The sequence below is a fragment of the Alligator mississippiensis genome, chromosome 9, assembly GCF_030867095.1.
Source record: "Alligator mississippiensis isolate rAllMis1 chromosome 9, rAllMis1, whole genome shotgun sequence".
NCBI lineage: Eukaryota > Metazoa > Chordata > Crocodylia > Alligatoridae > Alligator > Alligator mississippiensis.
In genome coordinates this window covers 63824703-63839713 of record NC_081832.1, presented here as the reverse complement: position 1 = coordinate 63839713, position 15011 = coordinate 63824703, and the positions used below count along the sequence as shown (strand labels likewise).

At 48.7% G+C, this 15011-nt stretch overlaps 1 protein-coding gene across 3 annotated transcripts in view; it reads right to left on the bottom strand.

Moving 5' to 3' along the window:
* The window catches only part of DPYSL3 (dihydropyrimidinase like 3), a 73831-nt gene that overhangs the window by 21198 nt on the left and 37622 nt on the right, over nucleotides 1-15011 (bottom strand). For all 3 annotated transcript variants that reach the window (XM_006265019.4, XM_059733521.1, XM_014597616.3), the window contains exons 2-3: nucleotides 4708-4796; nucleotides 1535-1719 (exon numbers count right to left, since the gene is read on the bottom strand). In XM_006265019.4, coding sequence (XP_006265081.3) covers nucleotides 1535-1719; nucleotides 4708-4796 — 274 coding nt within the window. The remainder of the gene's footprint in view (nucleotides 1-1534; nucleotides 1720-4707; nucleotides 4797-15011) is intronic.

Genomic DNA, 15011 nt, shown 5'->3' with positions numbered 1-15011 from the left:
TAGGCTGCGCAGGACGCTGGAGCATCCTCCTGTTCCTGTACTTGGATTGCTCTGGGCACATTGCCCTCATTTTGTTTTCTAATTGTATTGGCAACACTGCATTGTGGTGAAGGTGTCGTCAGGCTGGGTACTGGAGCACAGCACACTCAGGGGTTGGGTTTGGACACGATTTGGTTTTGACCCATGCAAATTTGCCTATTTTTCTGAGACTGCCTGCTTCAAATGTTCTGCTCCCCATAATTTAAACTCAGGATGGAGGAGACTGCAGCTTCCACTTACCATCACACTGAAATTATATGTCAACCTAGGTTTGCACTAAGCTCCTCAAGAGACTAGTGCACTATTAGGATCTTACAAACAAAACCAGGCTGAGCTGTGAGACTGGACCAAACCTCTGAAACAGGGTGTCTTATTCCAACTGGGCATTCATTGAAAATTCCTCACCTAGCTCCAAGAGCCATACAAATTTGTGGCACACAAAAGTAATCAGGATAAGGGCCAAGAAAAGCAAAATGCATTAGGCCAAATTCTGCTCTCAACTACATGTGCCAACTCACTAAGGGTGCTGGGGCTGCCAACCTGTACAATGGCAGCACTGGGTCCTGCATTCTTCAATTTACTTTGCAACATGCTGCTCCAGAAGAGTTTGTGGTGCACCACGGTCCATTGGCATTTTAGGAAAGAAGGGTTTCTCCAGCACTCAAGTGAGCCTCAGCAAGACACGGCTGAAGCAAAACTCAGTCTCCCATTTCAATACCTAAAGGCATATTGTGTCCAATCAAGGAGGCTTATCCCACAGCCCTCCCCAGTTAATTCTGACAGGTAAAAAGACCCTGTTGCTGTATTGTGGCCAACATCACAATGACACACATTGCTAAGAAACCTGGTGGGGTTCCACTTCTCATTGTACCTTCCCCTCTTTGACAGGGAGCAGGCAGATGGGGGCCACATGGCAGGGGCACTTCAGTGGTAAATAGAGGGTGATCCACATCTCTCTGTCTGTCAGACAGCAGACTGCTTCTGGCTGCAGGGGCATGGATGAAGAGACAGCTGCTCAGATGGCATGTTTCCCACCAGGATCTTTCAGCTTGTGGTATGATTCCCCTTCCATTCAACCATTCTTCCCTGTCTCCCTTGATTCTCCCATATTCTATATCTATTAATACTTCCCATTTCCCTTTGGTGTCAGCCCTTTCTCTATAGCTCCTGCCGGAATCCGGCCAACTGTGGAAGATCCTCTCTGTCACATCCATCTACCTCCCTTGTATTTCTCCCCAAATCCCTGTCCAACAGCTCCCTTCTCCTGGTCCACCCCCCTCTCTCCTGACCTATAGGAATACCTTTGTCCATAGGCATTCTCTCTCCCCAACTTCTTCCACTCAATTACTCAAAATAATTAAAGAGAAACCTCTCAGGAATCAAGGGAGCCAGCAGGTCATAAAAACTGATCTTTTGCAACTACAAGCTATTAACTATGGTAAAGACTCATTAAGGCACAGCACGCTGCTTGTGTGAAGGCTCCCACCGCACTTACTGATCATGGTGGTTCCACCAGCCAAGGCTGCTTTGGTCCCTTGGAAGAAATCATCCACAGCTGTCATTCCCTTGTATGGCATCTGCAAGTGAGTGTGGACATCGATACCTCCGGGGATCACCATCTTCCCATTGGCTTCTATGGTTTTAACTCCTCCAGGGACAATCAGATTGTCTCCTATTTGCCTGATGAGATAATTACTCGGATGGTTAGCTGCGCACACATGCATACAAGTCCAATGTTCAACTAGACACGTACCATCTCCCAGTACAATTACTCCTTACTTAACATCGTAGGTACGTTCTTGAAAAATGTGACTTTAAGCAAAACAATGTTAAGTGAATCCAATTACATCACAGTAGTTACCTACTAGCAGGCGGCAGCCAAACAACATTAAAACTGAACATTGCAAGATTTTAAACGAGCATGGTCTCTAATACATCAGTGACATAATACTGAAACAATGTTAACCAGGACAACGTTAAGTGAGGAGTACCTGTACTAGAGGTGCACCAATACATCAGTCTGATATTGGATTGGCACCAATATAAAGAAAATTGATTGTACTGGAAATTGGCCTGACGTGGCCAATAATTTGGCTGATAAATGCCTGTGCATGCGTGCAGCCACAGCACAGCATGCAGGCAACGAGAAGGACAGCCCGGCAGCTTGGAGAGCTGCGCAGCTGGTAAGTCTGTTGTGGTCGAGGGAAGGAGCATGGGGGGTGGATCAACACACCGGTGGTGAGGGAGGGAGTGGGGTAGGGGCATGGGACTGAGCCACAGCTCATCCAGGGGGCACGGAGCGGGGGGGTGGCTCCTGCTGCTGTGTGCACCCTGGGAGGGCACCGGGAGGGGGGGTGCTGCGGATTTGAACAGGGGTGGCAGGGGGAGTGCAGGCTGCAGCTGTGGGCTGGGGCCAGGGCTGCTCTGAGCTATTCCCAGCATGTGGGGGCTGCACTTGGGGCAGGCGGCAGCGGTACTGGGAGAGGGGTTACGAGGAGACCTGCAGCCACCCCAAATTTCACCGTAGCCCCCTCCTAGTGCTGCTGCCACCTGCCCCTAGCGCAGTTTCTACATGCCGGGAAGAGCCCGGTGCAGCCCCGGCTCCAGCTTGCATCTGCAGTCTCCCCACCTCGCACAGATCCGTGGGGTCATGCAACCCCCACAGCCACCCTCCTCCTACACTCCCCGAACCAGCCACAGCTCCATCCCATGCTCCACCCCGGCTGGGCAGCGCCTGCCCCAGCCCCTGCCCTACTCCCTCCTTCATCGCGGGCGCCTTGATCTGCCCCCCCTCCATGCTCCTTCCCTCCCTCCTCCCCATCCACCACAACAGACTTACCAGCTGCACGCAGCTGTATCGGAAATCAGATTGGTATTGGCTGATATTCCTCCTTAAACATCAGCTATCGGTATCAGCCCCCAAAATCTCTGTCAGTGCACCCCTAACCAGTACAATACAACAATGGATTGCAGATGCTCTCAGTGTCAATCCACCTCACTGAACATGAAAAAAATCAGGGCAAACTTCAGACAGTTCTTTACACATTGTGGAGAGGCTGTAGTCTCCATGTACACACACAGACACACACGCTTTCTCTCTCTCTCTCTTCCCTGGCTGCCCCTCCTTAAAGTTTGCCAAAGTTTTGTCATTCCACTCCCATCACAAGGTCCTTATGTAAACACAAGCCTCCCTCTGGGAGCTGATGAGGAGCTAGCCAAGTGCATGGACACAGCTAGAGCTTTTAGCGACTCGCTGTATGGTTTTTATGCACAGCATGTCTGCCGTGTTGTATTATAGTTGGGAAAGTTGCCTTCTAACTCAGGGACCTGCCCTTTCATGCCTCAGCATTGATGGGGTGGAAGGACATCTTTGCGAACTGCAGGACTATGCTGGGGTCTAGGCTGCTAAAAACCCAGGTATCTATAAATCTTCCTGAAGAACGAGAGCACCTAAAACCTTTTAGTATATCCTTAAAGGTTAAATCTCAAACCCAAACCACTTGCCTATGAATCCTTTCTTCACCAAGTCTTCTCCCTTACAAAACAGGATACAAGACAAACTGGCTTCGATGGGAAACTTCCCATCTCTTTGGGATGTTGGGGACTGAAGTCCTCACAGCATTTCTGTATGAGCCATACAGCTCTTGTATACAAGTATTATATATTCTGTGGACAGAATACTTTAGAGTACCAAAGCATAGATCTATCTCCAAAGTATTTGAACGCCTCTGTAGTCTCTTTAAGGTACTTATCCCTATGAATACCCCAAAGAGGTATGGAGATGCTATTATCCCCATTTGTACATGCAGAATTTACCCAGAAACTAAAGAAACATCACCAGTCACGCGGTGCAGAGCAGGAAGTGCTGGTTCTTCCAGTCTCCAGGCTAGTACTTTAACAAGACTGCTCTTGTCCTCAAGATAAAACCACCTTCATACAAATGCCTCCTCTAAAATTATTCCCTCTTAGTGATAGTTTTAAAAAATATTTCATTTTTGGAAAGGCTGAACATTTTTCTTCTGGTCAGAGAATAGGGAATGTATTTTGAAAGTGTTCGTGTTAGCCCTAATGAACTATCTGGGACTTGCAATCCATCAACCTTGGATTTAGATCCAATTTCATATACTTTACATAGCAGAATTTAATCTTTAAACAATGGAACCATTCCTGCGCTTCTGTGACATGATCAAGAAGCCAGATGAGGCTCACAGTTTTGCCTGAAATTGCTGAAAACCTTCTAAGATAGTCTGTCTAAAGCACAGATCCATCCTTGTTAGCAGTAATAAATGGGATCTTGTGTCGTCATTCACGTGACATTTAATCTTGCTAAACACAGGACAAAATAGAAACTGAAGATAAATCCTATTTCTGGTGCAGTTAGACATTACTTCATTACACAATAGATGCTGTGTCATGATATCCCAGCAGTTTATCTGCATTTGATTTGATAGGGTTTCTGCGTAAACATGTCACAATGTCATGTATGCTCATGCACAAATGTCCATACACAAATGATAGAGGCAGGGCCAGGCAATACTACTTCATGAGTGAGTGACTGAAGTGCTTTCAAAAGGGTCATGTACAGAAATCTACAGAATTCAAGAGGTGGAAAGAGTCCAGCTTTTCAATGATGTGTAGGGAAGCAGATAAGAGGAACACCATACGTACTTTATGAGACCATCCTCCATGTAAATGTCAGCGTAGAAGGACTGGTCATCGTTGACTATTCTGCCTCCTTTAATCAGAAGACGATCACTCTGTAAAAGGAAAAAATAAAAGAAATAATGAGCAATACACTGTTCATATATTTTCCATCTTATCATGAAGCATTTCTACTTTGCAAGAAGTTTTCCTCCTGCAATACGGACACACATAGCAAAAAGCCCACCAAATCTAAAGAACAAGGAACAATTTAAAGCACAAGGGCTCAACCTCTGGCCTACAGGCTAAATGTATCCCACAGAGCCTTGGAATTTGGCCCACGGAGCTCCCCAAGGGTCAGGAAATTTGGCAGTGGGGGAGTAATAGCAGTTAATATTGCCACCCCTCCTCGCTGTCAAAATCCCAAGCCCCACTCAGTGGGTCAAGAGCAAGGCATGACATTCCTCTTGCATGGCTAGATCAGGGCCAGGCCATGCCTTCTTCCCTCTGGATGATTGGTTTGGGGCCAGGTCATGCCCCCTTCTGCTCCCCAGCCCCAATCTGGACAATACCCCCTTCCCTCCCCCTGGCCATGATTGGTCTGGGCACACCCCCCTGCTTTCATGGGGCCAGGCCATGCCCCCTCCTTCTCCGGGGCTGGTTCAGGGCCAGGCAACATGGACGGATTGGGGCCGGGTGGAGCCCTGTCATGCCTGCCCCTCCGGTACTGGATTGGGTCTACTGGCCAGATCCACCTTGTGAAGGGACCAGGCACTGCTTATCTGGCCCACTGGATGTAAAGGTTGAGCACCACTTGTTTAAAGGATTCATTTAAACAACTGTTTATAATTGCAGAGGTGAAAAGTGAAGGTAAGGATTGGAAAATTTACATTCATATGATTTTAAATTATTCCTTTATAGATCAAATTGTTGCAGAAATAGAAGCCAAACAACATAGAGGACAGAGAAATAATGTGAAACAGGTTTAAACTACAAGGGAGAAGGCAAAGTTTCCTAGATTCCAGTATACAAATAATGAATGCATACCTATTGTATATGCCACATATATACTGGCTGATCTAATATCCAGTATGAGTCTTTTCACTGACTTCACTAAGACTGTCAGCACCTGGCATAAAATAGTAAGAAAACTAAGACCACTTCAGATATTTTTCTTCTCTTACACAAAAACTAGAAGGTTAATAGAACTTTACATGGGGCAACAGTCAATTCAGCTAAGATGGTAATGCCTCCAGTGCAGTACAGAAAATATCAGGATGAAATACTGTTGTGCAATTGTCCCTGGATATTCAGCCAGGCTAAGGGACGACTGCAAAACCCCCTCCAAAATTAAGTGGATCAGAAACTCTGGATTGTGAGTATATGGCATCAGCTGTCTTTGCATTGGGACACCCCCTGCCATGCCACAAGGATAGCTGGTAACCTACATTCCCACTGCTGTGTGCCCATCAAAGGCAGACAGTCAGGTTGGTAACACAAGTCCAGTGACCCGACACTGTGAAAAGCTACCGTTTTTCTTGTAGTGAAACAGGTCCCTAGCCACTGATAAAGTCATCAAGGGTAAGAGCACAATAAACAAAAGAATGATGGGAACTGCTAAAAGAGCTGATCTCAAGCTTGCAAACTAAACTCTGTTGTGAGGCTCAGTCTACACGTACCATTGACACCCTGAGATAAGGAACAGAGACCCATTTTAACTGCTCAAGGCTGCCTGAGCAGCTGAACTACTGGGATACAGTAGTTCCCTCCAGAGGCACCACAGTGTCCTCTAAAGGAAATATGTAGCAGTATCTAAACAGGCTGGCAAGGAATCTCTTTCAGTCCTCTGAGTTTCGTAAGCCAATTGTTTCCTTTAAAGCCCCAAATCTTTAATTTACTCTTGGCTCCATCCAGTGCCCACGACAAAATCTTGCACCTCCCCATGCAGAGAAAGGAGGCTTCAAGTTCCTGTCTACCATCAAGACATACAACGAACTGGAACTCTTGGTTCCAAAATGGTATCTTTTATTAGACCAACTGGGAAATTGCAAGAAAACTGTCCTTTTCTTTTCTTCTCTTTTCAAGAAAAGGACAGTTTTCTTGCGATTTCCCAGTTGGTCTAATAAAAGGTATCATTTTGGAACCAAGAGTTCTAGTTTTTTGTATGTCTTCTTGTCTCAGACCAACACGGCTACCAAATACACCCCTGTCTACCATCAAAGCCCCCAACCAACATTGACTGAAGGTTGTGGTCCCACCACTCAAGCTCAATCCAACCTCCCTCCTTCAGCCCCAAGGAGTTTCAATTCCTCCTCCTTCTCCAGGTTACTGGAGTGCTCTCTGGAAATATCACCATAGCAATGGCAATTTGCAACCTCATTTCGGTAGTAGCAGTGTGGGGGAAAATCCCCCGGGGGTCAATTCTGTTTGCAACAGTCAAAGCCCCCGAGAGCTGCATGTTGATAACCTTCTTGTTCACAGACACTGAAGACAAAGAAACGGGGTGGGGAAGGGATCTCAAACGCTCCGAACACTGACCGCATTTTAGTTCTGGGCCTAGGAGAGAAAGCTCTTGGAAATTAGCCACCGTTTCACTGCATTTACCCTGCAAACGTTCCCTTGTTGTACACCAAGCACTTGATTTCCAGCAGCTGACAGAGTATTAAACACATCACAAAGGCAGAGCGCACCGGGAAAAACGAAAGAGATGCCAATGGAGATAAATCATTCATCCCATGCATCAAAATGGCCTCTGCAGAAACAAAGAACTATGCCTTCCTCTCTTCCATTTCTTGGTTGAATGAAGGGCAGGACATCAGACCAACCTGCCTGAAAGGGCTCATATGCTAGGGGAATTGGGGAGAGTCTGTAGGTTACATAGTTAGCTGAAGAAACAAAAGGGAGAGTTTCTAATGGGAAATACGAAAAAGCAAGCGTCAAAGAGGCAAAGGACCACGGGAGTCCCGGCAGCGGGTACTGGGTATGACACTGGGCTGGGAAGCAGAAGACCTGGAGTAAGTCACAGCTAGAGGTGCACCGATACATTGGTCCGATACTGGATAGGCACTGATAAAAAGAAAATTTTCTGTATTGGTCTGATATAGCCAATAAATGGCCCGTGCATGCGCAGAGCCGCAGCGCAGCATGTAGGTGGCGAGGACCACAGCCAGGCAGCTTGAAGAGCTGCGTGCAGCTGGTAAACCTGGTGTGGTCGAAGGGGAGGGGGAAAGGAAGGGGCATGGGGGGGGCATATCAAGGCCCCCGCAGTGAGGGAGGAGTGGAGCTAGGGTTGGGGCAAGCACTGCCCAGCCAGAGCAGGGCAGGTGCAGGACTGAGCCATGGCTTGTCCAGGGGACACAGGGGGGACGTGGCTCCCACCGCTCATCCAGCAACCCATGGGTGGTGGGGTGGGAAATGTGTGACCCTGGATCTGTGTGGGGCCAGTGCTGCACCAAGCTCTTCCTGGCAGGGCTGGGCTGGGCTGGGGGCGGATAGTGGCAATGCTGGGACGGGGGCATGGAACAGGTGAGCTGCAGCCATCCCAAAATTCACCGTAGCTTCTTCATCCCCCCCAGTCCCAGTGCTGCTGTTGCTCACCCTGCTGGGAAGAGCTTGGTGCAACCCTGGCCCTGTGCAGATCTGGAGGCACATCCCCAATGCCTGCCCGGATAAGCAGCGGGAACAGCAGTAGGAGCTGCCGGACGAGTGGGCAAGCGCTGGACCAGTGGCTCTCACACAAGTGGCGTGCAGAGGCAGGAACCTCTCCCTGTAGCCCCCAGACAAACCATAGCTCCGTCCCCTGCCTGCCCTGCCCCAGTTGGGCAGCGCTTGCCCCAGCCACTGCTTCACTCCTCCCTCATCGCGGGGGTCTTGATTTGCTGCCCTGCCACACACCCCTTCCCCCTCCCCTTTCCACCGCACCAGACTCAGCAGCTGCATGCAGCTCTTCAAGTTGCCAGGCTGGTATCGGAAATCAGATCAGTATTGGCTGATATGCCTCCTTAAAAATCAGCTACTGGTATTGGCCCCAAAAACCTCTATCGGTGCACCCCTAGTCACGGCCACACAGTGCATAAGTTTACATGAGCCACTACTGCGCAGTTGGTATGGTGCATTTACTTAATACTTGTATTAGTAAGTACTAAAAAAATGTGTGGTAACTAGAGTTACTGTGCAGTAACATCAGCGAATGTCTTTTAGGTGATGCTACTGCATAGTAGCCTAATAATACTGCGCAGTAGTGCATTAGCACCACCTGTGCTGCAATGTGCTACTGCGCAGTATTTTTCAGCTACTGCACAGTCAGAGTCTCGTGTAGATGCGCCCTCTCTCTCAATTTTACCATTGCATCGCCATATAATGAGGATATCAAGGCCTCTTTCACTCCAGCGGCTCTTTGAAATCGATAGGTGAAAAGCACTACATAATGATTTAGTAACTGACTGGTTCTGGTTTACTCCTTCAGCCAAGAAATCATGTCAGGAAAGCCGAGCTTGGTGGTTATGGCTATTGTAAACCTCCATTATCCAAATGTTTATCTGCCATCTCTGCTGTGTCTCGAGTTCCCTGCTGCTGCTCTGCTTGTTTTGTATCCTGTCCAGTCTTAACAGATAATGACTGGGTATGGGAACCAGCGGGAAAAGAGAACTTAACCCAGCTCTAGCAAAGGGGTTTAGAAGAGGGGCGGGCAAAATACGGCCCTGCGGGTTGCATTTGGCCCTCCATCTGCCCCCCGGGACCCCTCCATAAACCCTGGTCCTTGCTGGCCCTCTGCAAGCGCGTCCCTGCAGGAGGTGCAGCTCTGGATGCAAAGCAACCACCCCGCACCCTAGCCTGGCCTGACCCACTCCAGCCCTGAGCTAGCGGGTGCTGGAGACAAGGAGCCTCTGCCTGGCAGAGGCTTTTTAATTTTTTGCCAGCAACCCCATGGCTGTTCCCAGCCTCCCTGCCTGCGAGAGTGAGAGTTCAGCTGAGGGTCCCACAGGCCAGGGCCAGGGACTCCCGTTGCGGGAAAGGGGCCAGAGCACAGGGTGCCATGCACTATGCGGCTGGGTGGGGCTGGCCCCACATGCTGCCACCACAGGCGATTGGGGACCTAGGGGGGAAGGCAGGAGCTGCGCGCCATGGGGCTGGGTGGGGGTGGCCTTGCACCCTGCCACCATGTGTGGCCAGGACCGGGATGAGAGTGCTATGCGGCTAGGCTTGGCTGGCCCTGCATGCTGACACTACTTGTGGTCAGGGACACAGGCGGGAGCTGCATCTTGTGGGGCCGGGTGGGGCTAGCCCTGCACCCTGCCACTATGTGCGGCCAGGGACTCAGGCAGGCGTGCTATTGGACTGGGCGAGGCTGACCCCGCACACTGCCACAACCTGTGGCTGGGGACTGAGGTGGGAGCATGGGGAGCCGTATGCTATGGGGCCAGGCAGGACTGCCCCCACTCACTGAGACCATAGGCAGCTGAAGGGACTTGCACACTCCAGGGACAAGAAGAACCCCTCTGCCACTTACACACACATACACACACACACCCCCTTCCACCCCCACCATAACCCCCCCACAGCCACCCACATGCTCCCACAGCCCCTACCCCTACCACATACCCCACACCCCTCCAAACCCACCCCCACCTGCTATACCCACGCTGCATACACCCTCCCACATATATGCCCACTCCCCAACCACACCCTCCGTACACCTCCTTACCCACCCCTGCCCCACACGCACACAATATACAAGGGGAGGACTGTATTTTGAGCTATTGTGCAATTGCCTCTAGACATGCAATGCAAATGCACATAAAACAGGACAATTAAAAAAAATTATGGAAGATATTTGATTTTTTTAGTATAATATTTTTTCCAGTTTCAAGATGGCAGCACCCTCCCTCCCAAAAGGAGGACTTCTGGGGCACGAGGAGGGACTTCTCGTGGCAAAGGGCAGGTGTTAGGGGGTGGGATGTCCAGTCCCAAGATGGTGACGAAGGGGTGGGGTATCTGTCCACTGGCAGGGCTACCCTTGCAGGCCTTGACAGCTCACCAAAAGTCATTAGGCGGACCTCCAGCCAAAATAATTTCCCACCCCTGACTTAGAATGTATGCTAAGGCAGATGAATACGATAGTTTATCCCCGCGTACTCTCAATTTCTGGCAGCTATGACGTGGCAAGGATATTTGCATCTACCTAAAGCTCTGCCTCCCACGATTTGGTCCCCATAGTAGCTTGAGTCTAGAAGTACACATATTCTGTACACACTAACATGCCTATGGCACCAAGTAGGAACTTCATTCAATTATAGAATAAATTAGGGTTGGAAGGGACCTCAGGAGGTCATCTAGTCCAAAACCTGTCCAAGGCAGGAACATCCCAGTCATGGCTTTGAAAGCTGGGCCTTAAAAATCTCCAAGGATGGAGATGCCACCACCTTTCTAGGTAACCTGTTCCAGGGCTTCACACCCCCCTAATGAGGAAGTTTTTCCTAATAACCAACTTAAACCTCTCTCTCCTTCTGCAATTTGAGCCCATTGCTCCTTGTTCTGCCATCTGCCACCACTAAGAACAGTCCAGCTCCATCCTCTTTCAAACCCCCCTTCAGATGGTTGAAGGCTGCTATTAAATCCCCTCTCAGTCTTCTATTCTGCAGGCTAAAATAAACTCAATTTCCTCAGCCTCTCCTCATAAGACATGTGCTTCACCCTCCAAACCATTTTTGTTGCTCTCTGCTGGACTCTCTCCAACTTGTCTACATCCTTTCTATAGTGGGAGGCTCAAAACTGGTTACAGTACTCCAGATGTGGCCTCATAAGTGCTGAATAGAGGGGACTAATGACTTCCCTCGATCTGCTGGCAACACTCCTACTAATGCAGTCCAGTATGCTGTAAGCCTTCTTGGCAACAAGGGCACACTGCTGACTCACATCCAGCTTCTTGTCCACTGTAACCCCAGGTCCTTTTCTGCAGAACTGCTGCTAGCCAGTCAGTTCCTAGGCTGTAGTGGTAAATGGGATTGTTCTGTCCTACGTGCAGGACTTTGCACTTATCCTTGTTGAACCTCATGAGATTTCTTTTGGCCCAATCCTCCAATTTGTCTAGGTCATTCTGAACCCTAGTCATACACTCCAGTGTATCTACTATACCTACCAGCTTGGTGTCACCCATGAAACTGCTGAGGATGCAATCCATCCCATCTTCCAGATTGTTAAAGAAGCTATTGAACAAAACCAGTCCCAGGACCAACTCCGGGACGCTCCACTTGATACCAGCTGCCAACTACATACTGAGCCATTGATTACTACCCGTTGAGACTGCTGATCCACCAGGTTTCTGTCCACTTTACAGTTCATTCATCCAACCCATACTTTTTCAGCTAACTTGCAAAAATGCTGTAGGAGACGGTATCAAAAGTCTTCCTAAAGTCAAGGTATATCACATTCACTACTCTTCCCGCATCTGCTGAGCCATCATAGCAGGCAATCAGGTTGGTCAGGCACGACTTGCCCTTGGTGAACCCATGCTGACTGTTCTCAATCACCTTCTTCTTGTCCTCTAAGTGCCTAGAAATGGATTCTACAAGGATCTGCTCCATGACTTTTTCTGGGGACTGAGGTGAGGCTGACTGGTCTGTAGTTCCCCAGATTTTCCTTCTCCCCTTTCTTACAGATGGGAACTATATTTGACCTTATCCAACTGTCCCCTGATCACACAAGTTTTCAAAGATAATGGCTAGTGACTCTGCAATCACATCTGCCAACTCCCTCAGCAACCTTAGATGCACTGAATCTGGCCTGATGAACTTATACACATCCAGCTTTTCTAAACAGTCCCTAAGCTGTTCCTTTCACCACTGAGGGCTGCTCACTTTCTCCAAACTTTTCTATCCATTGCCATAGTCTGGGAGCTGACCTTGCCTGTGAAGACTGAGGTAAAAAAGGCATTGACTACTTCAGCCTTTTCCTCATCATATGTCACAGGTTGCCTCCCCATTCAGTAAGGGACCCAAACTTTATTTCAACTATATTTCAGGATTGACTCAAACAAGAATATCCTGTCCTTTTCACCTACCTGAAGGTTTCCCTTATCTGCTTGCAATGCTTTTCTGTGAGTTATATTCACATCTACGCTACGTTGCAAGAGCAAGGAGATTCTTTCTCTGCCCACTTGAGAGGTGTCATGCACACCTATGGAAGTACCCAAACAATCTCTCCACCTTGGTTAAAACTGAATTTTCAAGTCACTTCCTTTCCCTTTACAAAGACCAGGATCAAAGGAAGAAATCCCAATTCACCAGAATGTGTCCTAAATGCCACCAACTTCATGCATGCGCATGGTGCTGCTAAGATGTACTGTAGCTAAAAGAATTACAGCAGTGGTTATCAAATTCTTTTTCATTTACAGACTCCTAAAACATTTGAATGAAGGTGCAAACCCCTTTGAATTGTAAGTGAATATTGTAATTATTCATATACTTTTGACTGATCATCAACTTTTGCATAGTCGGTGGACCCCCACAGGTCTGCAGGCGCAGGCTGAAAACCACTGAATTACAAGCCCTGAGATCCAAGTCCTGCAGAGCTGATTTGGGCAAGACTCACAGAAGTCAAGGGGAATTTTGCCTCAGTCCAACTGGAAGAATCAAGCCCCACCCCTTGCACTATGCTTTGGTTGCCAAAGCACAAAAAGCCCAATCCACAATAATTAGAGGGAGCCTTTCCACTGATTTCAACTGGGGGTGGATCAGGGGCATGAAAAGATAGTACAGCACACACAGGATACAGGCTTTGAGACACACTGGATGCATCTACGTATGCACTTTACAGCAGAGTTGACTAATTAGCTCTGCAGCAAAGTGTCACTGTTTACACGTGCACTGGTATTAGGGAGCAATAAATGAACTAACTCTGCTGTAACAGTACTGTTGGGAACAGTACTACCTTATGGTGGAGTAATTAAGTGCAACGAAATGCACATGTAGAAGGTGTCAAGGGCTGCCTCGCGCACAAGGGTGCTAACGTATGGGGGCTGCCAGCTGCACAGCTCTACCTTTTAGCACTCCTGTGCCCCAGCCAGTCCCTCCTCTGCCCGCCATCACCACCTGGAACCCGGGGCTGAACCCCCAAACCTGCTGCCAGCCCAGCGCTGCTCCGCCACAGCTCAAACCGCTGCTGTCCCAGGTGCATGCATAGATGCTGTGCCCGGGAGCAGCTGACTCTGCTGTGAACTGCACTGGAGTTTCTTTCATTGCCTTAATAGCACGTATAGATGCACCCACTGACTGCACACAGTCAACCCTGTACTTGGAACAGGATACTTAGCTAGCCTCCCCTGTGATGGATTCACAACTCTTGTCATATTAACTACACCGAGGCTAAAAAAAACCTGCCAGTCAAGTGTAACATGGCCCAGCTGCCTGTAGCCTTTAAATTTAAGTGCGGTTTCTAGAGCTGCTCCACCAGAAAACAGGCTGTGAATGGAAGTGCCACCAAAATAACTGCAGGTTAGCGAAGAGGGCAGGGATGCATAAGATGATGGGGTTGTTCTCCGAGAACAAAAATAGCATTGAGAGGTCCCTTGTCCTCACTGCAGCTTCGTAAGGAAATACACCCTTCTCTTTCTGTCCTCCAGCTCCGGTGGTCAGGAAACAAGGAGATGAGGGAAAGCAGGGCTTTAAAACAGAGCAGGAGAATGGAGGATAAGTATACACAGGGCTACTTGGAAGCAGGTCAGACTTCTCAGGAATGAACCCAACTGTAAACCGAGCAAGTCCTTCAACCAAATCTGAATGGTGGCCAAGCTGCCGTCCCCAGAGACGAGGGCTCTGGGCTGTGGAATGTGTCAGTGGCAAACTGAAAACTGCAGGCAATTGTTCCCCATCTATTTGTGGAGGCAACCAAGGGAGCCCTTCCAAAGCTGACCTTATACTTTCAAACTGGCAGCTAGCACTGGGGCTTGTGGCTTTAGACACATAACCACTGAATTAGGCAATGTCCTAAATTAGCCCCAGGGTGTACATGGTGAGGAGGATCTGTGATCATCAACTTAAAAAACATTTTTGCAGAGGACTGTGCTTGGGGGATCCCTTGACACGGCAGGGAGGGCCAGGCTCGTTGCGCCTATAACTTCTAGGCACTTAGAAATAGCTCCTAACAGATGTAAAATCATTCAGATGCATTGTCCAAGGTGTATGAATAGGATCTAGGCCTCCCCCTCATTTTCAAAGCAAAATTTTTTCTACCTACTCCTAGAGGTTTAACACCATCAAGTACATTCAGCTCATTTTGGTTTTTTTTCAGTAGAGCTGGGCAGCAGTCCTCTCCCAACCAGAAGTGCAAAAGCT